This window comes from Nyctibius grandis, chromosome 1, assembly GCF_013368605.1.
Source record: "Nyctibius grandis isolate bNycGra1 chromosome 1, bNycGra1.pri, whole genome shotgun sequence".
Lineage (NCBI taxonomy): Eukaryota > Metazoa > Chordata > Aves > Nyctibiiformes > Nyctibiidae > Nyctibius > Nyctibius grandis.
Genome location: NC_090658.1, coordinates 78,021,893 through 78,048,868, shown reverse-complemented (window position 1 = coordinate 78,048,868; position 26,976 = coordinate 78,021,893). Strand labels below are relative to the sequence as shown.

The 26,976-nt window shown below is 43.3% G+C and overlaps 1 protein-coding gene across 7 annotated transcripts in view; it reads right to left on the bottom strand.

The window, feature by feature from the left end:
- The window catches only part of FYN (FYN proto-oncogene, Src family tyrosine kinase), a 150,155-nt gene that overhangs the window by 5,642 nt on the left and 117,537 nt on the right, over positions 1-26,976 (bottom strand). For 5 of the 7 annotated variants that reach the window (XM_068404295.1, XM_068404560.1, XM_068404380.1 and 2 more), the window contains 6 exons: positions 24,480-24,629; positions 21,076-21,240; positions 16,610-16,789; positions 14,701-14,777; positions 14,444-14,597; positions 5,887-6,018 (listed from right to left, as the gene is read on the bottom strand). In XM_068404295.1, the coding sequence (XP_068260396.1) occupies positions 5,887-6,018; positions 14,444-14,597; positions 14,701-14,777; positions 16,610-16,789; positions 21,076-21,240; positions 24,480-24,629 (858 nt within the window). Of the gene's footprint in view, positions 1-5,886; positions 6,019-14,443; positions 14,598-14,700; positions 14,778-16,609; positions 16,790-20,449; positions 20,606-21,075; positions 21,241-24,479; positions 24,630-26,976 lie in introns of all 7 variants that reach the window. The other 2 variants (XM_068404735.1, XM_068404827.1) reach the window with 2 other exon arrangements.

Sequence of the window (26,976 nt, the reverse complement as noted above, 5' to 3'; positions counted from 1 at the left end):
TAAAAACAGCAGTGTTTCAGGTATACTTTTTACCTCTTCAAAGGCCTATTTACGTTTACAAACCTATTATCTAGATTTATCTTATCCTGCAAGTTTTAGTGTTTCTCTTTTGATAGCAGGAGCTTGTCGTATCTGCACTTCTTACACCACAGAGAGAATATTTGAACACTCTGTACAACTCCTCGCTCCTAATGAATACCCGAGAGTTTCAACTTTTTTGGTAAATAATAAATGAAATTCTGCTTACAGTATGCTTCTAGACCCCTTAAAAGTTTATGCTAAAATCCTTAAATCTGTGGAATAAACTACTCAGCAATATTATTCTGTAGACTACAGCTATTTCACCTGCTTGGAAATCAGTTTGTGCTCATGATGTTTCTAGAACTACCATTTGGACCAAGAAGGAAGCATCCAATTTCCAAAAGGTGGCTTTTCAGTTAGCTTTTCATTCTCTGAGAAGAGAAAAATGAAATAACCTCCCACCATCCAGCTTTATTAGTGAAACCTCTAATAATCTTAGGATGCCATGGGATATGGCTACTTTAATGCTCAATACAATAAAAATCTATTGCCTATATGGACTGGGGACAGAAACCCAATGCTGCTTGACTTTTCCTAGAAAAGCTGCAGTAGTGAGTTACTGTGACGTAAAAGAGGATGTAAAGTTTCTGGTTGTGGCTAAAGAAAACACTGGGAAGTGCTTTGGAGTGCTCTGAGGAGCTTGATTAGATGTAGCACATCAAATGTGCAAATAGCACAGATCTGGGCAACGCTGCTCTTCCAGAAGACGTTCCAGGAAACATTACTGTAACTAGGCAGCATCCCCACATCCAAAGCAGTAAGCTATATAGATTACTTTGGGAAACATGAAGTCCAGTGAGGACAGTGATGGTTTTAAGCCACTTTATTCTCTTGCTTTCTTCTGTTGGACTGAGAATTATGCTCCTTCAAACCCACCGCATGCTTTCAGACCAATGATCAAACTAAGACAGACACAAATGCTTAAAGTAGGACTCTTGAAACAACAGTTCAGCTGCTATCCATCCCCAGAAATGCTGTATTTCAGATTCTCCAAGAACCCAGAGCTATGCCACTGCTCGTGTTCAAAGATACCTCAGACGCAGACATGTTGGTCCTTGTCTAGTACAGTTGAGAAGGTAAAACTGTGTAGTCCTCCAGAGGGGCTGGATCACGTTGGCCCTCAGAGCATGCTCTCAAAAGAGAGAGGTACAATGGAGACAGGTTCATTTGTGAGTTTTGTTCAGTTTGATCTAGAAGCAGAATTCCCAACTTCCATGGACAGCCCCAAAGAAAAGCCATAGGTGAGGGCACGGGGATGGGATATGGGGCTTAGGCAGGGAGATTATTCCATAGGCAGGCACGATAGTGCACTGAAGGGAACAGGAAAGCTGCTCCTAAAGGAAGACAACCTTTGAAGCATAATGCTGTTCTTACTGAGTACAATATGAACCTAGTTATTTCTGTGCAAAAGTAGTAACAAGTTTTAAAAATCTGGAAGTCAAGCCACTTCATTTAGAAATTAAGGCCTGAAAACCCCAACAACTCCTTATCTTCAAAACACCCACAAAGCTAGGGTATCAATATCTGTTGGGGGGTTGTTTGTTTGTTTTCATTTTATTTTTTAAAATAAGTTATTGTTTGCTTGGTACGAGAGATGCAACTTTGAGCTACAGCATTTGTGAGTGGAGCTTTCCTGCTTACAAAGAAACCCACCTGAGCTTATCTGTGCTATTTGCTGAGTATGCATCTCTCTCAACTTCTTATCTACCATCCATGATGGTAGACACACATATGCCAGCTCACTGATGTGTACTTGGCTCCAGCCTTGGGCAGCACACCATGCGCTCTCTGACACTTGTGGCCCAGCTTCCTCCAGGGATGAGGATTCCCTCCCCAGGGACTGCAGAGCTGCCTGGAGCCCAGACTCAAAGCCCTGCCTGGCTGGAGGCAGCAATGTGGATAGCATCACAGAGGCTGTCACACTAGACATAAAATGTAAATGGTCTTGATGTGACAAGTGCAGCCAGGAAGCAGAAGGGGCAAGTACAGAGGTGCTTGTTTAGTGCAGTTGAGATTTTTGCCTATCCAAAAGGCAACACATTAAAAAACCCACAAATTCTCTGATTACCTCTAGAGAAATGCAGCCTCCTACTCTTAAACTCCATTAAAAAACCAAAAAATAAGATCCATGAGGAATTTGTGAAAGGGGAAAGAAGTAGACACTTTTTTCAGGTCGACTAAGCAGACTATTTTTTAAACTTGGCTCCTCTTCTGCCCAAATCTATTTTTCATTTCCCCACTGCAATAGTGGAAATAGAACCTCAATGCCCAGAAAGACTGTGAAAGTTGCTTATTTCAATGTGCTGCCTTGTGAAAAGAATGGGAAAGTATTAGGGAAGGCTAGGAAAAGCACTAATAAATTAGTTATCATAGCGGTCCATTACATCTATTGACAGAGAAAGAGGCTTGGTTGAAGGATGAAGATGAGGACACCTGTTAAAAAGTCAGTCTTTCTTGTGAGAGCTATAGGGTCTGAGGCAAGGCTTGTTTATGAACTCTAACCTGATCTTCATCTCTGCCAGCAAAATCTTTACTGCTCACATGTCCCACCACTGCTTCAGCCTCTCTTCCAAAATGGGGCATCAGGACAAGAAATGGTTGAAATCTGCAGGACAATGAATGCCAAGTCCTGTTCCACACAGTCTGTTCCCCTCCTATATACTGCCTGCCTTCTCCTTCTGTCCTCCTCGTTGTGCTTCTTCCTCCTTCTACACAAGCTTAAAACAATGCCTGGTTCTCCAAGGCATGAGGTACAGTGCCCTGCAGGCATGGTTACCACCACAGGACTGGGGTGTGTGCTGTAAATAACCTCTCCAGATCTTGTCAAGCAAGAGAGCAATCCCTTTGTCTGAGGGCCTCTCCCTGCTCCCCCTGGCCTGCTACAAGCTGTAAGCAGGAACATCAGGACAACATGCCCACAACCATTTCAGAAACTGGGTATTACAGCAGAGTGACAGCTCTGTGACCTTCTTTCTTTCAAGGCTGACCCCTTCTAGAGCTTGCAAATCCGCATGCCTTGGGTGCCAAAGTGGTTGGCAGTGCCTACAAACTGTATTCCCTCATATATAGGTAGTCTACTTGGGTGAGGAGGGCTGAGTCTTGACTCTCAGGGTGGTTGAACTCCCATCTTTTCCTCCTCAAATCAGCCGTGCTGCGATGGCAGGAAAAGCCCTATGGGTGCACCTGAACCCTACTCTCTGCCCCAGACAGGGACCTGAACTCATGAAGTTTTATCCTTCCAGGAGGTCCTTCCTCTCCCCAGCAGGAAACAGGAGATGGATGATCCTTTCTATGACAGAGGAAAACAGAGTATTTTCTGAGGAGCTCAGGAGGTCTTTGTCACCTCGGGAAGTCCGAGCCCTCTTTTCAACGCACATGCAGAAACAGACCCTTCTGAGAAGGCTGCAGTTCCCCTCCACCATTGCCTCAGCCTATAAAAGCTTTCCCAGTTAGGACCTGGGGAATGAGACCAAATTGAAATCTCTAAATACTTTGGAAATTCAGATTTAAAATAGAAGTTTATCTTAGGTAAAACCGACAGAGAGGGGAATGATGGTGACCATGAGAATGGTTAAGGCCTCCTGGCTGAGCAGGGTGGGAGTCCCGGTGGGGAGGAAGGGCCCTGGCATCGAGCTCAGGCAGTGAGTAACCGAGGCAGTAAATGACCATCCAGAAAGCTGCTGGCTCTGTGATATGTAACACACAAAAAGTTGCTTCCAGCTACTTGATGTCTTCCTAGCGCGGGTTGGGGAGACAGCCGGAAGGACTTTCAGCATGTGAGGGCTTTATGTAGGGAGGGATGAAGGGGGAGGACGGTGCTGAAAGGGGAGAGACGCCGCTAGTTGTCTTTGAAGCGCCCAAACTGCCACATAATAAAACTGTCCACATTTTCAGGACACAGACCACGCCTGAGGTTTCTGTCATGGGTCCTACAAGAAGTTATATATTGCAAGCACTTAAACGCACATCCGTTGGCCTCTTTCTCCTTCGGGGAGAGAAAGGAACACTTGGGAAGCGCAGACATCCTCTGCTGCCATAGCCAACACTGTGTTCAGTTACAAAGCTCTGAGTTAACACAGGGCTTAGACGGTCACGCTTGACCAAACAGTATGTTTCCTCTGTGTGCACCTGTGCTTCTGCATGGGGTAAGACAGAAGGCTAGTCACCAAGCATCTCTTCCTCACCAATGTGGAGCTCAGGGAAAAAAAATCACCTTAACTCTGCCCTGGCTGGTGAGAGCCCCTGTGCACCCACTGCTGGTAGTGACCCGGGATTTCCTTTTCCTGCAGCCCAGCCAGGAGCATTGCCCACTTTCTGTGAGTAACACCATATCAGCTAAGTCTTACACACCTTCTTTCTGTTTTCGACCTTTGAACACTGTGCCATGTCTGCATTTAACCCTCAATAGACCTGCGGAAATCACAGCTGTCCCACACCCCTGCTGGTAATCCTCATGGCAAGAAGACCTTTGTGCCGGCTACTGACACAGCCACTCTGTGTGATGGCAACACCCACTTTTCTTTAACTGCATGGGGAAGTGTTGGGCAGAGGAACTCATCCATCCTACAGAAATACGTCATCTTGCTTTATGCTACCTGATTCTGTTGTGACAGTCACAGCTTTGCTAAGCTGCTCCCTGTTAATCATACCAAAATTCACTGCTGATCACGAGAAGCCTTTCAGTCCTGGTATTCTCTTCCTGAATATCAGCTACTGGCTGCTAGTTACTAGCAAAGTTGAAATTCCTGGTAAAACTCTGGGAGTTTAGTTTTGCTGTGTTCAGCCTTCTGAAGTGGCGTGAGATACCACAGGATAAACTGAACTCCACCTTGATGCTTCTCCTGCGCAGTTTGATGTACGGCTCTGACTGCTTGATCACAGCACAGATTGGAAAATTGGAACTGCTTTAGGGCACTTTCCATTAAATCAGCTGCAGTGCACACAGCCATACTGGTGAGTACTTAGAGAATTTTTTTTTTTCATAAAAAGAATAAAGATGCAGCTAGATGCCCTGTTGTTAGTATCTATGCTGATAAGAAAATGAAGGGATTAAATTCTTTTCCATGTAATTCATTGCTTTCACCTGACCCCTTTCCTCTTCACCTGAATGCCTACAATCTTCAGGGGGGCAACAGAATGAAAAGCTCTTTCTGCATAGGCAGATCCAATCACCCCTCCTACAAATCTTAATCCGCCGGATACTTGGCAGGGTTTCAACAAAGAGCCATGGGGCCTCTGGTTCCCCCACGCAGAGAATGTGGCCCCGCTGTGACCCTGCCATGAGCTCTGGCCTGCACATTACAGAACTATTTTCTTTCCTTTCCATCGATCTCAAAAGCAAGGATTGAAATTTAAGAGTTTATAAAAAAAAAGATTTGGTTATACCAGACATTCAGACAGTCATCAAACCTTGCAGAGAACCAGACTGACAGAATAAACCGAGTAATGCCACTCTGGGAGTTTAACTGTTAGTGTCTTAGAGTGAATGCAATACTATGGAGAGCTATTCGCTCCACAGTATAGTAATTTTACATTGCTTTCATTATCTGGTTAGAAAGTATATTGAGTTGAGAACAATTAAAAAAATAGAAATGAATACATTGGATTTTCTGTCCTTTTGTCATTTTTATCATGACCATCACACAGCAGCTTTCAGTCAGGACCGTTTTCAAGCATACACAGAACTTACACATGATAACCATCCTCCTTTGAGGTCAGTGAAAATAAATAAACGTTCCAGTTCAAGCATATGGCTCATTCCCACTCCTTTCCCCTGGTGAAGCAGGGCTCAGACTGTGTTCTTACCTGGGTATGGCACTCTCCCTTTTGTTACCAGCTCTGTCAGTAGGATCCCAAAAGACCACACATCCGACTTTATTGTGAACCTTCCATACAATGCTGCTTCTGGTGCAGTCCATTTAATGGGAAACTTTGCACCTAATGAAAGAATAAATGAGTCTTAATCAGAATAGAGACAGAATCAAAGTACCAGTTCGCAGGTGACTGTCATGTTCTGCAATACGTGAAGGCGGACAGAGCTGCAGGCGAGTGTTAACAGCTCCATGGTGTACGGTCAGAGAGGCGGCTGGAACATGTAGGGCAGAAGGAAAAACTTAGCAGGGAAGGGGTGGGTTTGTCCCCTATCCCAAGAGAAGGCTAAGACATTTTAATTCAAGTTTGAAGTTTTATAAAAGAAAAAAAAAAGTTTTAAAACCCAATAAGCCCAATATAATAGAAATTCTTTCTCCAAAAATGTTTTAAATTAATATTTCCCTGTGATATTTGCAAGTCAAACACAGTTAGCACGTATGAATAGAAGTAAGATTTATTGGAAAGGTACCTCCTAGTTTCCCTGTTCAAGCTGAGCAAAATGCAAAACAAGCAAAAATGGCAAAAACGTAAATTAAAAACAAACCTAACATTTCATTAGAAACATGCAAGGACTTAAAAATAATAATGCCATTCGAGTTGCTTGGAGTGCAATGATGTCAAGGCACAACTTTGGACTGTGATTTATAACTTGACAGTGTACTTTAAGCTCCTGGCACTGAGAAGCCTGTAGTGCCTTAAATACGTGCAGTTCTAATGTGCTCATCCATCATCAGAGATTGCAGGAGCCAGTTGTGGTAAGGATGGTAAGATAACAAGCCTTTAAACACTGATTTATTTGCTTTTCCAATAATTTACTGTTTTCTTAGGGAAAATATTTTCAGTATGACTTTAAAGAAAAGTCTGGTGGTAATAATTAACTCATAGTATGTATGGAAAAATATGTAGACATTTCCCTGGTGCCTTGTATTAACATACAGGCAAAAGGGTTGCATTGCTTATTGCTGATCCCTAATGACAAACACTCTTCAATTTGGAAACAGACTGAGTTTGACTTTGACGTCTCACCACCCTCTCGTAAAAGTTCGCTTAGCTTTCAGGAGGAGTGTGGAAAGTGTAACAATGTGGACAAATCACTCTCAGGGAGTGAAGTTATGGCACAGTTTACAGTTCCCTGCCAGTGCTGTTCTGCCATCACATCCAGTGCTTGACGCCCTGTATCTTCTGCTATATGCCGCAATCCGACTTGACTCAGAGTACAAAGTAAACATGGTCATTCTCATCTCCTTACTTAGTAAAACATCAGGTGTGCTAAAATTTTTCCTGCTCTACGTGTAGGTGATCCTAAGAGAGAATATTACTCAGAAACAAATACATTTTTCTAGGGAAAATTGCAGTTGCTCAAGTAAGTCCTGCTAAATTAAAAAGACACAAGACAAAGTTTCAAATCCCTAATGCCTGAAGTCAGGAACTTCAGTCTAGTTAAGCATCAACACATCAGTGGTTAGATCTGCAAAGGTGCCGGAGGATTTCTGGATGTCTATTCACTTCAAAAAAGTCTGCCTATTCTGTATCTTCATTAGTTGATATGCAGGCAGGAGCTAAAATTTGGGTGCTCGGCTTTGGTCTCAATCTTCCTAACTTACACTTCTTCATGGGACCAATCTTAGTTTACAAGACTCAAAATTTATAAAACTTCATCTTCTCTTGAAAACCGTCTTGGCCATGATGTCAGACATCTCTGCAGCAGTAGCCTGCCATCACTTGAGCCTCTGTCCTGGAAGCTGGCCCTGCTTCAGCAGCACCAGCAGCCACGTGGGGTTGGCAATCGGACCCCCCAGCCACCGGCAGATCCTGGGGCTATACACCCTGGCTGATCCCTGGAAAAACTGCAAGCTGTGTATATCTGGTGGTCAGGTTCCCTAGGCCTACAGTGCATGGCTTTAGATGGTCTTCTGCAGGCATGCCATGAATAGGAGGGGTAAAGTCCCTCTGCTCTCATACGTGCAGCTGAGATAGTACACACACACCATGCCAGCTGAACGAATAGCTCCAGGCTGGCTAGCAGCCTGAAGGCTTGAATGTTGGCTGGTGGTGTGTGAGATAGCCAAGCATGAGGGTTTGCTCATTCGCATGTTGCACACATTTTATTCAACAATTTTTGTTTTTCTTTAATCAGCTCTGTTCTTCCGAGAAGCTGAGCCAAACCTGGTCTAATTCCCTTGTGCTTCATACTCAGATCCAAAAGTAGCAACCACCTACAACTCATCTTTGGAGGCAAGAAATCTCTTCAGACTCCTTTGTGGCCCGTTCCCCTGGTATTTTTGCCTTCCTCATCTACCACCAGTGTGGCACTGGGACGTGAGTATGTGGTGTGTTGACGGACCATGGGAAGATAAGAAGCAAGGTAAGTAGGTGAGAAGGGGGCACAATTCCAGCACATTCCTTTACCTGAGAGCTAGAGCAGTACAAACCCCATTGGACTGTGATGAGCACTGCTGGAGAAGACAAATTGTCTATGTTGTGGATTTTCTGATGACAGGATAGCTACTCATTACTTTTCTGTGTTGCCCCTGCCCTGGGTGATTCTCTGGTTAAAACAACTGATTAAAAAAATACCATATTCTTCATTTTGTGCAGTATTTCCTGAACTTTGGTTTGAAGTGATAGATGGGGAGGAGGGAAAGGCAAAGTTGGCAGAGAGGTTGCTAGCAGAGACCTGCCTCATGGTTTTCTGGCCCTGCAATGCACACTGGAGGCTAGATGGTCCAAGAGAGCCTGCAACCCAGTATGGCAGAGCCATCAGTAAGAGGAGAGCCGAGATCAGTGAGGACGTACCAGGCTGGCCACCTGCACAGCTGCAGGTACAATGCATGCACTGCTGTAACACAAAGAGGTCACGCACAGCTTGTGTGAGTGGGGTGGTGTGTGTCTATGTGTGTGTCTAACAGGGATTCCCTCAAGGTGCTGCCTCTGGCGCTGGAGACACAGGCAGTGCACTTCTGTGAAAACACAAAAATCCCCACACGCGTTGAGCGCTGCTCCGAAGCCTCCCGATTGCTCCTGCTACACGAAGCGCTTGCACAGGCCAGACGCTGTGCGTGGCTCCTGACCCACACACAGTCTCTGCGCTCGCTCTCTTCCCAACACACTGATTAAAAAACCCCCCCCCTCCCTCTGCCCAGGCCTCAGCAGCTTATTAAACAAGCTGACTTTGTGCTGCAAATGAATTACAGCATCAGATCATCAGATAAAATGCGTATTACTGACAAGCATGTTAATAAATCTGATAAGCCAAATTACCCCAGCTGACAAGGCAGTCTATCTCCTCCGTTGAAGGCAGATTTTACGTCAAGGCGGGGGATTTCTCTGTTTTTTGCTGGAACCCATTTTATTACAAACTAGCAGGTCAGTAACTCCATGCGTACAAACCAACCGTGCACCGCACTCATTAGGTCAGGACAGCCTGTCTTTGCCCCAAAGCAAGGTACTAATCTGCAGCTTTTATCTCTGTCCCTTTTTTGAAATAGTTCAGCCTGGGGAAAGCCTTTTTTGGGTTTCTGCACTGCTCGCAACCACATCAAGCCAAAGCTGCTCGTACAATTTACTGTCAGGGCAGCTGGCCCTGCCTCCTACCTTTGAGGATTTTTGTGAGGCTCAGCCCTGTTCTTGGGACCTCTGCCTGGCTCTGCCCAAGCATTCAAACAGGTTATCTCCCAGGAGGATTTCCTTGGGAAAAATCAATCATCTGTGGCCCTGCTTTAATTCTTCTTTAGCTACAAGCAGGTCGCGTGATGAGAAGGAGCGGAGGGGGCTGGGATAATTGAGTGACCTTGACGTACAACTCTCAGCATGGTTTCTTCTGAGGCGAGCGAAAATCCCTCAGAGCTTTATTTTTTCAGATCTAAATCTCGACGAAGCAGAAACCTCTGAAATTCATGCCCCAGAGCCACTGCCAGCTTGATAATGATCCTGTTTCCAGAAATGCTACAAAGCTGCTACCTCTCATACCTCAAAACCAAACCAAACACAGCACCCTAAGCTCTAGGACCTAAAAACCAGGGCAACTTTTGGGTTAGTGACCAGAGAATGTAGTGCAGCACCGAATTGCTCCTGGGGCTGGAAAGGGAAAGCCGTAGAAGGCAAAAGAGAAGTGCTGAAGCAAGCATGTAACAGGAAACGAGTCAGCCCTGGTAGGCGATGATGAGTGCTGTGTGGGAGGGACCGCACACTTACATTTTTTGTGCTGTGAGAACGAACATGAAATTACAAGCCTGGCAAAACACCAGCGATCAGAAGCAGGCTCCGCAGGCTGACCCGTCCCCAGGAAGCGGGGGACAAGGGGCGGAACTGCAGGTGTAAACACCCCTCTCACCCTCTGCCTCCACGCCCCCCTTCCCCTCGCCCTTCCTCTTGACCTGGCCGCGCTCCTTCTCACAGAGCAGATGGCATCTCTGTAGGAGGGTATCAGTGATCCCCCTCCGGGACCCCGGGAGCTGGCTGTTGAGAAGCAAGAGTCCTTCCTCTTGTCTGCTCCACGGCAGGCCCAGGGAACAGCAGCTAAAGAGCAAGAACAAAGCCCTGGACGTTACAGTTACAGCCCACGTTACAGCCCACAGTACAGTCAGTTGCAAACAAGAGAGAACTGATCAGCTGGTGAGCTGGGAGCCAAGTCTCTACAAAAGGACTGGGGAGAGCCCAGAAGGGGGAAAAAATCCCTGCTGATTTCTAGGAAATCAAAATGAGAAGCATCACTTCTTTTTAAGCTGGGTAGGAAGGAGATATTTCTAAGTGTTAAGGAGGCAAAAATGATCTGAGAGTTTACAAACACGTACTAGAGCTCCCAAAATAGCTCTGACTTGTCTGGAAGGCATCAGAAAGATCCTTATTGTTTCATGTGTGCTTGGAGCGGCACGGCTGCAAGTGCTGCCAGTGCATGCAGTAGAAACGGCCTGGAAAATAACTCTGCTCTTTTTTTTTTATTAAGGCAATTTTAAATTTGTATCAGCTGCTACTGCTTAGAATAGTAACAACTCTTCCCCAGCAACTCTGTGGAGCACTCGGCACTCTCCACAAAAATGCCACGTACTTGGCCAAAACTCTGCATCGCTGCGAACCAGATCAGTGTATGGGTAGCAGAACTGCATGGGAAATCCAGTGTTGGGAGGTGATGGGAAGTTTCTCTCTGCCCTGTAGGATACCAGGGGTTTTAAGCCTTGCCGTACAGGACTGACACAAACAGCATCACCGATGGAAGGAAACAAGGCTGAAGGCCTGACGCTGTGGGTGGGGGAAGGTTTTGCAACAGCCAAAAGAAGCAAGCTCCAGCAGTGCAGGCTGCAATACAGTCCACCAGAGTAGCCTTTAAAATGGGCGTCACTTTAACAGGCATGTTTTTCCCCTTTGATTACTCACTTCCTCTAAAAGCAAGAGGAGCCAAATGCTCATTACAAGCCAAGAAGTTTTTTTTTGTATTATTTAATGGCAGTGTATAGCTGCTAGTCACACACTTTAAATCATTAGTGGCATGACCACCTCTTTCCTTCCTGACGATTGCTGAGAAATGGCAGTGAAGACAACGAACCGCTTTTTATTTACCTCTCATAAATCAGGAGCAGTCAGGCCTCCTTTGTTCAAACCAAAAAGAAAACAAACCGGTCAGTAAAATGTTACCACCAGGCTGAGTAATACCCATACAGGTTCAGGAATCCTGCACTCCAGCCCGCTGGGGCTCAAAGCATCCCCATCTGTTTCCTTTCAAAATATTTAATCAGAGACAACAGTGACAGTGGGGGAAGGGAGTAGGAGATCAAGCAAGGCTGGAGAAAACCACTTCTTCCCCACGCCACCAATGAGCTCTGTACTAACACACTTAAGCTAAGAGAAGGATGACTGCTGAGGAGAGAGTGACCAGAGGCTTTAATCTTCAGATTTTGTAAGGCAAAACATTTCCTTTCTCCCACAGGAGCTGCCAGTCTGGAGCACTCCCCGTCCCCCTCCCCTCCACTGGCTGGGCTCTCCTCCTGTGTCGAAATTCCCACTGAAGCAGTAGTCAGCTAGATAAACAGAGCAGTCCCCAGATGCATCCCTTTGGAGGCTGAAATAATAGGTCATGGGAAACAAGCAGAGGCAACCATTTCCTTCTGATACTGTGGTCTCCACCAAGCAATGCTCAAACTGAAGTTTAACTAAACAAACCAGTACTGAATCCCACTTGAAGAAAAATTCCAGTGGTGCATTAGAAACCATGATTCTTCCTCAAGAAATTAAAGGTCCTAGTCTCACCCTGGCTGCCCAGCTGGCTTGGAAGCCAGGTTAATTGCAATGAAATGTGAATTGAGAGTATGCTGCTTGGTCAAAAATTCACCTTCCTAGAACAAGCTACCACTTAAGAAAGGGTCAAAAAAACATTACGGAAAGTAGGAAAATGTTGCTACAAGATGCCTGTGATTACAGCTCTTTGAGGCTCTCTTTTAAGGAATTCTGTAGCTCTGAAGGACTTAAGCTTGACCCTGAAGTCAGAGGAAGGAAGTGTTGTCCATTGCCCTGAAGTACGGGAAGGATGGGTGACTTCTCCTGACTTGCACCATGAGATGAAGCCAGGAAAACGTGATTCAGATCTCTTGATCATCAGTGATGAAGGTTAAAAGCCAAACTACTTCTCCCTTCCCATCCACTTTTTTTCACAATACAAGTGATTTCTGCCATGGAAGAAGGGTGGGAGATAACTATGACCATGCTCCCTCTCCCTGCCTGTCCCCGACGTTATGCTTTTCTCAGCTCAAAGTTTTCCCACCCAAAATCCAATAATTTTTATTGTGTTAAAAAATCTAAACTTCTGCTCAGCATGAGTCAGGCAGGTTTTCATGGCTTTTAACATGTGAAGAGGGCAAAACTGTTCTGAGAGATTTAAACCAGGAAGCAAACAGGTCATCAGAGGATTTCCTAGGGATCAGGAGCCTGAAGAGATCTGGCCAGAAGTAGGTCATGTACTTATCTATTAAACTAAATAATTACGTGTCAAACTATATGTTGGGTGGCTTCCAAAGGGAACAAAAGACATGGCAGTAAAACAGACAGAAATGGAGATAATGTAAGACACTTTCAAAGCCATTTTGCAGACTGGATCTGGCTGCCTTCTTCAAGGAAAACTCTTCTCATTTTACACAGGGGCAGGGCAAGCAGGCAGCTTTCTGTCTACCAGAGCCTGCAGACACTCTTGTTACTCTGGAGAGAATGACATGAGGCTATTTTTTTCTAGCAAGGAGCAATTCCCACCCTCAGGCTGAAATCAATAATGGTTAACTCTCTGCATTAGTACCTACCATGGGTTCTTCAAGGGCCCCCCCGAAATAATCAGGTCTCACCGTCCGAATGTGAAGCAGGCAACTTCTGGGGTGGATACAGCCTGTGGTCCACATCCCTGCAACTAGGTACTGCTGACAGCAGTTCAGAGGGGTGTGAATTGCATGAGAGCTGCTGCTCCCAGGCCGAGACAAGGCATGCTGGAACCTCTCTGTCTCCTTCTGTCAACACTTGAAAGTTACAGAAAGAGGTTAGCTCTTTCCTAAGAATTAATGGCAAAATCCATGCTGAAACAGGGACTTCTGGTCAAGAGAAAAAACTCACAACAGGAAGGGGTAAATGCAGGTTATGAAGTACTTAACCGACCTGTGCTTTCTGATGACATACAACAGGGTTTAGCGGGACACTCCTTGGCTTTGGCACTGAAATGGACGGAGTGGTATTTACTGACACATATTGAGCAAGCACTACCAGTGTACTGCGAACAGAAAGAGAACAGAACTGTAGCTCTGCAAACTTGGACCAACATCTGACAACTAAGCATGCCTTGTGAAGAATGACTAACTACAAAGAGCCTGTGTCATGGCTCAGTCTGAACACACACATGCTTTTTAAAAAAAAAGCTACAATACTCTTTGATACATTTTTATAGTGTATCAGTGGTCAGCTGTGCCCAGCACTCTGTGTGGCACTGGGAAACGGCTTTCCTATTAAAGTAACTTTTAAAGTTCCCAAAGAAAACACAGTGCTCAGAGAGACAGCTCCATTGTATAGAGACACAATTCTTTGACCCGTTTGAAATAAAGAAAATAAGAGTAGCACAGCAATGTTGATAGTGGCTAGTAAATACTAGAAGGCATACTATGAAAGAAATAGTTTACATAGGCTTTTCTGGATTACCTCATTCAGGCTTTCAAGGCTGGTAAGTAAAGTATCCTCTTTGTTACGGTACCACGAGGATCTTGTCTTTACTGTCACTTCACCCACCTGTGCTCTCACCCATCATCTTTGTTTCATTTTGGTCAGTTTTTAAAGGGAAGACAACTAAATAAGACTCTCTCTTTAGGACATGCATTCAGCAGTGAAGTTCTGGGCTAGGAGTTAATGTGACTTCAGGATTTACTGAAAGAAACCCCAAAGCATATGACAGAGAGTTTTGTAAAGCCATGTTCCACTCTTCCCCTGTCACAAGAATGACACTCAGTGCTACGCCTGCCACTGGATCTACCTTGTCTGGCCGTATATTCATTGTCTTCAATCAGCCTTGCCAATCCAAAGTCGGCAATCTTGCATATTAGGCCATTCCCCACCAGAATGTTTGCAGACCGCAGATCTCTGTGTATGTAATTCATTCGCTCGATGTACGCCATTCCTGCAGCCACCTGCGAGAAGCATGAAACACAACCGGTGCATTTTAAAATGAACTCAGACACACGTGGGTTATAAAACATATACACCTTAGGGTTCAGTACTCTGAAGACAGACCTGGGCTGCCATGTCCACCAAATTCGGTAACTTCAAAGCTCTTCCTTCTCCATCTTTTAAGAAATCTAGCAAACTCCCTGCAAATGCAAAGTTGACACAATAGAGAGTTGTTAGGGAAACAATGGCTATTCATCAGGATGGTGATGCAGCAATATGTGCAATATTAAAGACAGAAATGTTTCGAGTTCAAGTGGACAGTTTCAAAAAAACCCACAATATCTTAGAATTCTCCTATTATACTTGTTTCACTCTTCTTTAAGGTTGGCTTACAGAAGAATACGTCAGTAGTCCAAAGAGAGTTGCAGGGAAAAGAAACAACATTGTTTTTAATTTTCCTGACCATTGCTGAGAAAGCTGATATTTCTTAACTTTTCCAGTGCTCTTTGAAACTACATACCTGCTGCTCTCCAAAGGCCTCAGCTAGCTGCAAAGCATCAGCTTGGTTCCAAGCCACACAAGCTACGGAAAAAGTCAGATCCCAGCTCAACCTGCTCCAAAAGAAAGGTCAGCCTGGAGCCTGTTAAGCCCAAAGGGGCTAGCATTAACAAAGGCTAATTTTCCTTATAAATTAGTGGTGCTCCTTCTCTAGGTAACCCATAACTAAATGTAGCATGAACCATCAATTTTAGAAGACCATTATGCAAAACTAGAGAAGACAAAGCAGAGATCAAATGAAAGCAGTTTTAGCAAAAGCAATAAGGACATAGCTCCCCTGTGCAAGGAAAAGCAGGGAGATTCCCTGTAGCTTTAAAAAAAAAGCTTAGGATGCTATAGCTCCCTTCCCAATCTTGTATTCAAACAGGGAAATGTAGCAGTCTCCTTTAAATAAGGTCAGTGAATTGGTTTAATAAATAAGGGGAAAAGACAAATGATTAGGCGTTTCTCCCCTGATAAATTGTCAGCCTCAAGCTCAGATCCAAAGATGTAAAATGTTACAGTAAAAACTAGTAAGGTAAGCCAAAATAAACCACGTACTTCAGAAGGATTTTGAGAAGTCTCTTTTTTAAAGGGGAAAAAGCACATGCTTGTCACTGAGACATATGATTAAAGTGTGAGTTAGTCAGGGCTTGGATGTCTCTGAGGAGGGAGGTGGGCAGGCACCTGCCAGGAAAATAAAAGTCAACTCCAAATAGACTGAAAAAATGCACTTAAAATTGCAGAGTGTATCCTCCAATGTACAATGAAACTTCCCTGCAAGAACTTATGTTTCCTGTTTGGTTCATTTGCTTTTCCAAAACAAGCAGATTTTTTGCTCTGCTCTCAGCACCCCTGCTGGAGATCTGACGGAGAGAAAAGTTTTCCTTTTCTCATTTTACTACATCGTTACCAGTTAAGTAGCTTAAAGAAAAAGAGAAGGGAGAAGGGGAAAGAGGAGGGAAAGAATCATATGTGCAAATCACATATTCAAATGATAAATGGGGTAGACTTGAAAATGAAGCAGTGATCTGAAGAGTGAGGTGCATGTGACAGAACTCAGGATTGCTAAAAGAAGAAACAGAAATCTTAGGCTGACAAGTAAACACTGAAAGAAGTTGCCATATGAACTGTCTGGTGCCAGGAAAAGCTAGGATCTTGGGAAGCAGCATGTAATAGCATTCAAATCTAGAAAATGCAAATCTCCACTTGTCAGGGAAGTTTAGATGCTGATGCAGTTGGAAGCACTTAGGCTGCACCAACTTCTCCCGCCCCCATCTAGTGCATTCTTTGTGCATCTAGTGGATTTCAGGTTTTGGGCCCAGTTCAGAGTTGAATTCATAATTCTTCTGAAGCCAGAGGTGAATTTAGTTTCCTGTTCCCTCTGCTCTTCCTCACGCGCTGTTCATGCATCACACTGCACCTCCCTCTGTATCCGCAAGGAGCATCAACAAAGAAAAAATATTGTTATCAAGGGCAGCAGCTCTGGCCTCACCTTTGCTCATGTACTCCGTGACAATATAGATAGGTTCTTCAGATACCACAGCATAAAGTTGGACCAATTTGTCATGTTTTAGCTTCTTCATGATTTGGGCTTCTTCTAAGAAGGATTCTGGAGACATAGTGCCAGGCTTCAGGGTCTTAATAGCCACTTTAGTATTTCCATTCCACGTACCTACAAGCATAGATACTTAGATTAAACAGCTTCTGCTTCTTTTTCTGTCTGATGCCTAATGTAACCAATGAATAAACCAACAAGAACACTTAATATAGTAATTTTTTTAAAGTGTGGTTTCCCATGTTGCCTTATCATTATATTCTTCCCACGCTTCCCTCATATTTTAGTCTTTTTCTATTATACTGAAAAATAGTACTCCCATTGGCATTGGGGCACAATCGCCGTTCTCCTACTCAGACAATGCTTTCACTGATGTCCACAGAAACCTTCTCTGAGTAAGGAACGCGGGACTGCTGAAACCCATCTTCATGTATTCCCTTGCTAGCAAGTAATTGCTACAGACAACAACACAGCCCCAGTCACAGATTTGGATAACAAAACTGGTTAAACCCAGAACTTTCCATTTGCAAGACATTTTAACATTTTGTTTTTGTTCTGAGTGAGAGGAAAAAATTATTTTAAGAAAAATTCCCAAGAAACAAATTCTGAATCGATTTCATTTTAGAAACACGGGAGTGTTTCCAAACCAAAATGCGTCTTTTTCCTTCCCCTCCTCATCCCCAGAAGCCCAGCAGCTGCTGATTGAAAATGAGGTGGTTCCTGTCCACTTCACTTTGTTCTTTACTTGTGGTCAGCACTGAAATGGACAAGTTGCATCATTTTACAGCCATCATGTACCAAGCTTTCTGTAACACTTCAAAGCCTGCACAAGGACCTGGAGAGAGCTGGGGAAGGCTGACTCAGGGCGTCCCACAAGAGATGGGGCTTCACTCGAGTATTTGCAAGGGGGAGAAGGAGGATGGAAAGAAAAAAACCAAAACACCTACCTACGTTAACAGTTTTTTGGGGGATGGGGCACTGGGGAAGGGAAAGGAAGGAAAATTAAAATGGGCAGAAATATCACTTTCCTAGTGCTTTTTGGTTGTCCCTTGACCAGACTTGCCAGAACTCTGCTCCAGAGCCAGGGCTGAAATGGCTTTGAATGGGACCTGTGATCTGTTGATAGGGAGCTGTTGTGTGATAGGGCAGAACAATACTAACTGACTTCAGGAATTAATCACATTGGGTAAAAATTACTCCTCTGCACTTAAGCATGAGGATAGCAGAAGGCCTACAAAGTACATGAAGACCCAGACTCCAATCTAGTTTCTACAAATTAAGGTGTCATCAAAAAAGGTACTGTGTAAAATAAGCTGTGTTTGTCTTTGTTAAAAGCACATTAACAGTTACTAGGGCTCAGCTGCTGCGCGGGAACTGCTTAAGCCAAAATAACTTCATCACGAGCTTTTGCAACCTGCCAGAGCATAAAATGAGCTGGATTGTTTTTTGTGCAAGCAGTCAGGTCCCAGCTGCCACCTCGCCCAGCCAAGGACAGGGGAGGAGTGGCAGGGTAGCCACTGCCTGTGTCGTCCCTCGCTTACAGGGCAATCCCCGCAGCAACGCACAAGGCTGTCTGAAGGGGGTTTGAGGCACGTATAAGCCAAAAGCGTGCAGTGCAAGTTCGCTTTTCGCTATGCCTTGATTTTCTTCTGCCAGCTCAGTGCCAGATGCTGTCACCTCTACCGGTGGTGGAGTAATGTCTTGAGTTACTACCACCGCTACTCCAGCACCCTTGACGAGGACTCCTGAGGTCTTAGTTTCACTCAGTCCCTCAAATCAGAGCTGAAGCAGGACTTTGCTTTAGTGGCACTCCTGTATAAGCTGGGAAGGATGCGGTTTCGCCTCCTAATTTCAAGTAGGGTCGCCAAAATCTTTTCTGATGGGTGAAAGGGAATGTGTTTTATCTGGAGCCACTGAGGCTCCCCACCGCAGAGTGCCGTCAGTCACAGCCACTTTGCAGAGGTACCGCAAATTATATGAATCAGGAATGAAACCCTAGTTTCATGGGCACCAGGGTTTCTGTCACTGGAATTAATAAACTAGGATTTTACCTGGTGTGTTAACAGGATTAACAGTGTATTATCTGTTTGCATTGCCTTAATAAAAATCCCAGGACTCGTTCTCTTACCATGAAGTGTTTTCAGCAGTTCTATTTTAAAATACTTTTATGAATTTCTCCAGTTAAAAAAAGAAAATCAAACAAAAAGGTTAACATATCCTCTCAGCCCAGATTTCAGTTTAAATTGCAAAATTTTCTTGTTGTGGTTTGGTATGTTTCTCTCTAATAGAAAATCAGCATAGACTTCCCTTTGAATTCCTCCCATATGTAGTTAGTTACTACGTAATGCATTTTTTATTAATTTTTACTGTGTTAATCTATTCCAATTTGTTAAAGCTTCGGGGCTGTTAACATATTTTTACTATAAATTAATTTAAGAAACCTAATGTCATAATTGTAACAATAATTTTTGTATTTCTGACAGATATTTGGTACTGGTAGTTGGCACTTTATTTCTCATAGCTGGTTTTTCTTTTAAATTGTATTTGCTCTTTTAGCTTATTGTATCAGTTTAAGATCTACGGCACACAAAGCTGACCACTAAGTATTAACATCAACTTGAAACTCTCGCATACATTCAAGATGGAGAACAAGAAGGTGAAACTGCAGTTACCTGGGGATGCTAATAGAAAATATTGCTTTCTTTGCAACAGGTCAACTGTAATTCTGTGAAATACTATAAATTTCTATATTTCTAGTCTATAAATTCTATAAATTTCACAGACTTGCTGCCATGCTCCTTGCTGTAGTCTTGCAATGGAAAACAGCTGCAAGAACCCAGGAGAGCCCGCTGGTTATTCTGCTTGTACATACTTTTGTGTTACTGCAACAAAAGGAGTGGCCAAACTGCTCCACCAAATTTTTTTTAAGAAACAACATATAGCAATTCTTTATTTGAATTGATCATTTTAAAGAGGCTACACAGAATGCAATTTGGCACAAAAATTGAGCCCACTTCTCATTAAATGGCCACTATATTGTGTTCAATGCTATGGCCATGCTAAGATTTATGTATATTTTAAATTGCTATTGTTTTACAGTCATTAAAAGAATGAGGCCTATATAGGGGGGGCAGTAAGTAAAGCTGGCAAGTGTGCAGAAAACAATGTCAGCAGATTTGGAAAATGTCAGTATTTCTGGACTTCAAAGTGGGAGATCAGCAGGGCTGGGCAAGTCTTGCCGCTATTGTCCCTGGCCTCTCTATCGAGCTATGGGGTTCTGCTACAGATACAAATTTCAAAACAGACTTAAAGAGCTGGATGCATGGGAAAGCTAGCTTGACAATATCAGCTTGCTGATACTTGCCATTATTTTTAAATTGGGAGAGTGGATGGAAGCATTTTCAGGGTCTTATCTCATCAGTGCTAAAACACATGAGGAAAGAAAAATGTCTACTTACCAGATTAATTTCTGGTTAGCCATTCTGTTTTACAAGTTTAGCATCATTCCTATTTTAATACCTATCAATTCTGTAGTCACCCAAATAAACCCGATGCAATTAATGAAGCTTAATGCCCTAACGTCTCATACCAGTGTGTGCAAGTGAAAGGAAGTTTCCCTGTGGATTACTATATTTAGATCTGACTGTTTTAGGAGACACAGACTAACATTTCATACTACTCTGATTTTTCAGATTTAAAATCTCTATTTGAAATGTTTATTTCTGCCAAGAGGGCCTTAAAAGATCCATCCAAAGCAAAATATATTCTCTGCCTTACCACGCCACACTTCAGCGAAACACCCCTGACCAAGCTTCTGTTCCAGAAATAATGAATCACGTGCAACTTCCCATGCATCTTTAGCCAATCCAACAGTTTGTGGGGTATTATTCGTAGCAATCACAGTTAAGTTAAAACACAAACCATCAGCTTTCTCTATAGGAGAGGAAATTAATAAAAAAAACACACTTATAATCCAAAATTATGCATGCATTGAGAAAGATGGAAGGTGACTTGTCTCTCAGTGCTGCATTACAGTTCATTTGCAAACACTGATTTTTGGATGCTGAAGGTAAGGACTTTTTTGTTAGCTTGCAAAAAAAGGCTCCTTGGTCTAATTAATAGATTACTATGCGAGCCTTGATTTATTATGAAGACAGCGGTAATTTGTCAAAATCGAAACCTTCCAAGGGAAGATGGAATTTCAGTTTTCTTTTGCCATCAATTACAGTGAAAGTTGAAGATTAAAGAATTTCAAAGTCAAAGACATGATTCCAAAGACATTTTTTCCTAAGAGTTTGAGCTTTGTTCTTTTTTTCGTGTGGGCCACAGTGTCCTACATTTCACCTTCCATCTTGTAATCCCCACACAGAGAGCTATTTTAGAATAATTATTTTGCTCCATACCCATCCATACTTCCCCAAACTGCCCATTTCCCAGTCTCTTGATCAACTGTAGGGATTCTCGTGGAATTTCCCAGACATCTTTGGTTTTGACAGACAGATCAGTAAGCCTTGGCATTCCTTTATGACAGGGGACTACTAAGCGGCAGCAAAGACCTGCAGCTCTCTCTGATGGAGCCAGAAGTGAAGCCAACAGCAAAGGAGAGGAAAGAAAAAAAAGTGTGACATGAAACAAAAACAGTAAGCATAAAAACAATGCTACTCACAACAGCTGTTAGTTGCATACCACAAAGCATCCTGAAAGATTAGAAATTGAACATTGAAACATATTCATTTGAGACAGAACAGGAAATATTTTAGTCTCTGCTTCCACAGCCTGAAATTGAAGGTGACAGCCAATGGTTTCTCTTGTGGACTTGGGATTTTCCTTCTCCTACAGTGCTGCATTAAGATAACTTCACGAGTAACTGGTGTACTATAGTACAGTGTAACTTTTTAAAAAACATCTGTGAGTCACAAACTGGATTGTTTCTGAACTGACTAAAAGAAACACACAGAAGATTCACTTTTTCTGAAAATCACAGCAATGAATATTTGGTGGACTTCGCTAATTTTTTTCTAGGTATCCTGGGAAAAGGTATTTTCTATATTCTACTCTGTGAAAAGGTGTTTCTGTAGGCATCCTGTAAAAGACTTTTTCTGCCATTTTTTCTAGAGCAAACCTTTATTAGTGCATGCAGCCAGTCCTACACTGTTTGGGGCAGATTCATTACACTTATCTCTTGTAAAGCTTCACGGAAGACTGAACTGTGACAAGATATGTTTAGCAGGAGTAAAACCAATGATACATATATATAAATATATATATACGCACACATATTGTTGTGTAGTATACTACGCTGCACAAAGCAGACTACAACATAAAGGTTGCACAGTGACTTGCATCTTTAAACAGGTGCAGCAGAGCAGAACAAAGTGGGGAACTGCAATTGTATTTCAGACTCAAGCACAATCTTTATTCTCCTGTGCCAGATTTCTTTCTGGGCAGGTGAACAGTTTATTTCAGCACCACAAGGTGGGCAAGCACTGAAGCTCCTTTCAACACCAAGCTCTACCTCCTCAGCACAAATGTTGTGGGAGGGTGGGGAGTCCCTACAGACACCCTGACATGGACCTCATTGTGTTTCCTGTAGCAGACAACAAAGACCACAAAACAAGGAAGATTAGCTGACCAGTTGGCATGTCTTATTCCAAGATAAATCCAACGGGAACATTAGGATAGGGACTACTCAAAATATGGATCATATCTGGAAAGCTTCCTTATGAGTTTGGACAGCTGCAGAAAGAAACTGGAGGGGTTTAAGACCTTGTTTTTTGTAACTGAAAAAAAAGCTTGGCATGCTGGTGCTCCAGTTAAGCCCAGACTGCACGCACAAGAGCTTATGCTTGACAGACCAGCTGTTAGGGATTGGGTGAATGGTGCTTCAACTTCAGACGTGCTGTTACTGGACTTTAGTCTGATGTCAGGACACCCTGGGGGTCTCAATATTTTTCATTTGTAAATCTCATCTGTGAAAGTCCAGACACTGCAGTTAACTATATTATCCAGGTAAGAAGGGGCTGGGATAAGAGGGAAGTCTGGGTAATAAGGGTACTCGACAGTGCAATGGGAGCACAGTGCAGGGATACCTGTGCTGTATCTGCACAAAGCTACACTTTGTACTTCCAGCTCCTGACCCAGGACTGCTTACATGAGACCAAACTGCACACTGTCTACCTGGGTAGCCTGGTTTCCAGCTGCCTGGACAGGACGGGTCCTCCAGCCTGGACAGCTATGGGATGAAGGCCGAAGGGTGGGCTGCAGAGTATACCTGTCCTGCTGTGAAGGCACTGACCTACGGTCTCAGCAGTGGTTCTTCGGGAACCATGCTGATCTTTACACAGTCAGCTGGACATCTTTGAGCTCTCCCTAGAAGTAAATCTAGGCACTCTCAAGGTGGTGTGCTAATCTATCTCCCACAATCTGGAGTGCAGAGCAGGCAGTTAGAGACAGCCTTTATGTTTCGAGTCAGCTAGGCCTGGCATGGAATGAGGGCTCCTGTGCTCACCCGGGTCTGGGAGACTGCAGGTCAAACCTCTGGAGCGTGGGTCTGTACTATGCCCTCCTGAGCTACTCTACCTGGATCCTACTGATTATGCCTCTGTGTTGCACAGAAATGGCTGTTTCCAGATCTATTTGTTTCTGCATCTGTGCATGGAAAATACACCACCCGAGTAATCTGACCACAGAAAACTAAAAGTTGACATATACCACCTGGTATAGTGGGGTTGAAAATTATCTTCCTTAGACAGGAGTTTTTATGCATTATTTAGCTTAGTTTAATGTAGAGTCACCAGAAACAACTAGAAATTCTCCCAGGCAGCATACATCCATCAGAAACTGGGCGGAGAAGACAGCCAGATGTCTAGTATGAATAGCATAAGAATACAGCAGACAGAATACAAAGAATACAGAAAAAACACCCCACAGAGAAGCTGGTTTCCCAAGTAAAAATTATGAAGAGTTTTTGAACAGCGAGCATTTGGGGTCATCTGTGAATATTATGAAAAGCTAAAGTAAGGAAAAAATAAAAAGCAAAATAATTCAAAATATAAATTTCTGCTTAAAAAATGACCATGTTGAGAAGCATGGCAGTCTTCTACATAAGAACCGGTTGTCCTATGCAGATATTTTGGGGGCTTTAAAGTTGTACCTGTTGTATACCGATCGCCAGTGACAGCAGGATGCACTTTTGGGTTGAATAGTGCATGCCACATTTTAATCACAGGAATTTAAAAAAAAAAAAAGAGGTTGGTGGGTGGACACAAACAGTGTGCATAAAGAAGCACCCACCTTGCCATATTTATTTTTAAAATTAGAATGATTATAATTTAAATGTTAATAATTTACACATTGAACACAAATCCAGTGGGAAAATTTGAGTCAGGTAATATATGCAAACCTTTTGGTCATTGCTTTAGGTGACTGAATGCCACAATGCAATTCCCTATTTGCTTTATAGCAATAGTGAAATGCAAAACGGTACATATTAGCACTCGCTTATGCACGGGGAATTTGAGATGTGCAAGTCAAATTCAGCAATTCTGTTTGCTTAGAAGAGGGAGAGCAGGCAAAACCTTTACCTCAGTAGAGTGCTAGCTTTTAAAAGCTCTGCTGCTTTACACTGTGAACGGCACTTAAAGCCATTTATAACTGTAATGGGAAAGGGATAATGGAAGATGCATTACAACAAGCAAGAGACACAGCTCAAATGACTCTTTAGGGCGTCTTACACATACATCAGCTCAGCAGCAAACGCTTTTGTTTTAAAATACTTCAGAGTGAGGTGTATTATCTGAAAAATTACCTGAATAATGCTGAACCAGCTGCTGAAGAGTTTCAAATTGTGCCCGAGTTGTGATATAATATCCACCATTGTCAAGTTTGCGAATCTTATAATGTTTGACATGATCTCCTTTCATATCATCCCAGTCTCGAATAGACAGGGAATAGGCACCTGTTCCAAGCAGAGGAGAAATAAAAAATTGTAAGTAGCTTTTAGAGACAAAGATTTTGGTTTGCTGGTCAGTTGTCATAAAGCGAAAGAGAAATTGCTTCCAAAAAATGCTTACTGTACCTTAAAAAAGAACAAGTGAATCTAACACAGTGAAGTAAGTATCACAGAAATCTTATGATGTTCACACCATGTCCCTTTCACACTTTTCTAGAAAGAAATCAGGACTTCTGTGTAAATGAAAACTCAAATTTTAATATTTACTGCTTCAGGTTGTTAAATCGACTTTTCCTATTCTAAGTGTCAGGTTAAACTGCAAATACTATACTTCAGGTAAATGCCAGTGGGTGGTAAATATCAAGATTTTCATAGGAAGCACTGGAGATAATGACTTTATATATATGTAGTGTTGTTACCCAGATGGATCCCAACATTAAACATTAAACAACAAAATTAACATTCTTTGCCTGTCACAATCTTTGAAAGGTGGTACTACACCAGGACTGTACACCAGGAGGTCTGCAAGAACTGTATGTTTCACTTTCCAAATCCATGCTGGAGCTTTAGAGCTTACTGGTGGGATTCAGATGCCCAAACACAGGGGTTAAGTGCCATGTGAGATGCCCCAGGACATCCTGCTTGGCAGTTTTCCCACAGGCTGTCACATTTGTCCGATCCAGGTGGATGCCTTGCAGGCATTTCATATGCCTCTGGATGCCCACGGCCAGGTAAAGGAACCTCAGCTGAGGGGCTGGATTTAGTTTTAGGTGTAGCAGTGGCTGTCTGCAGGTGGGCTATGGGCTTCATTTAGATGCCCACACATAAGCTTCTGGTGCTATTAGGGCAGCTGAATCCCAGCCTACTTTCCATGAGTGTTACGGCATTGTAGATATCGATGGCACAATGCAGGTTTGAGCACTTGGGTGTCTGCAGTCGTGGGCAGTTAAACCGAACCCCGGCTTCCTGCTGACTCTAAAGGGAGCCTGACCACCTACATGGGGACCTGCACATTCAGGTGTCTTAATTTGAAGCACCGCCCTATTCTACATGCAGTGACACCCACATGTTGGTTCTCTACAGTGTCAAAAGCAAAGCCACATTTTACAGCATAATGCAGTTTCTGAGCAAAAGCATGGCCATTTTGAAAGGCTGTGGAGAGGACAAATCTTCACTCATAGCTCGTACGGATATTGTGTTTACCCAAAGGTAATTCAGACATTAAAAAGAAAAAAACTGGAGGTAACTGGCAGCTGCAGAGATCTCAGGAAGGTCCTCCTTCTGGTACCTGGGCTGTTTTCACTGGTAACCATGTCAGCTAAGGGCAGGAAAGGAAAACCACCATCAGACAATTTTGAACAATGTGAAAGGTGGTGTGATTTCCTACAGGTCTGATAGCAAACAGCTCCAACTGCTGCTTATCCCAAGTCAGGGTACTTTTCAACACATCCATCAGGTTCACATCCTCCAGAACAACCTCCAGCTAAATGAAATAGTTTAAAGAACCCCCCACAGTTAGGTGGTTGAGATTCCTGGTGTAAGATGTCTTTCCCGGATGTCTCCCCAGGAAGAAGTTTGCCTGACCACGTTAACCTGCAACAGGTCACACTAGTGGCTGGCTCACCACCTAGGGAGCTGCAGTGAACAAAACATCTCCACCCTGACTCCAAGGACTTCTCACGTTCCCTGTTGTTCGTCCTCTAAATAGGAGGAAAAGAGCCAGCACTTACACAGATGATTCTGGTTTATGTGAATGGGAGACACCCTGAGAGGAGTGACAGGGTTTTTATTTCTAAGTGTAGAAAAATACTGTTTGTTTAGGATATTTTTCTGAGGAGGTTCTCCCACTGAGTAAGTACATCTCTCTCAGCTAGGAGTTCAAAGCTTTTTGGGGATTTGCAAGGGTGTCTTGTGCATGCTTTGTACCACCACTCTGGGTTGTACACTGTCAGCCTACTTTCAAAATTTTCCAGGCAGTGTTCTCCACCTCCGCATTTGTGAGTTTTGATCCACTGGCAGCAGCTGTATTTTCTTTAGTCACGCTCCCTGCCTATCTGGTCACTATTTTAGATTCTTTAGGAAAATGTAAACAATCTGTGGCTCCAGGTCTGCAATCAGAACTGCGTGGGTGGCCCTCTGTGGACCCCCACTGACCTCAGATCAAGTTGCAGGAGTGGAGCTTTAGTTCAAATCTGGACAAAAACAAAAACCAAGATGGATTTCATTATACATTTATTGAGGCTGCTGGTTATTTATACTACTAATTATTGTCTCATCATAAAATCAAACATAAAAGACACATTAAATATAATAAAATTTTGGATAGAAATATGACACTACAATATATAATATT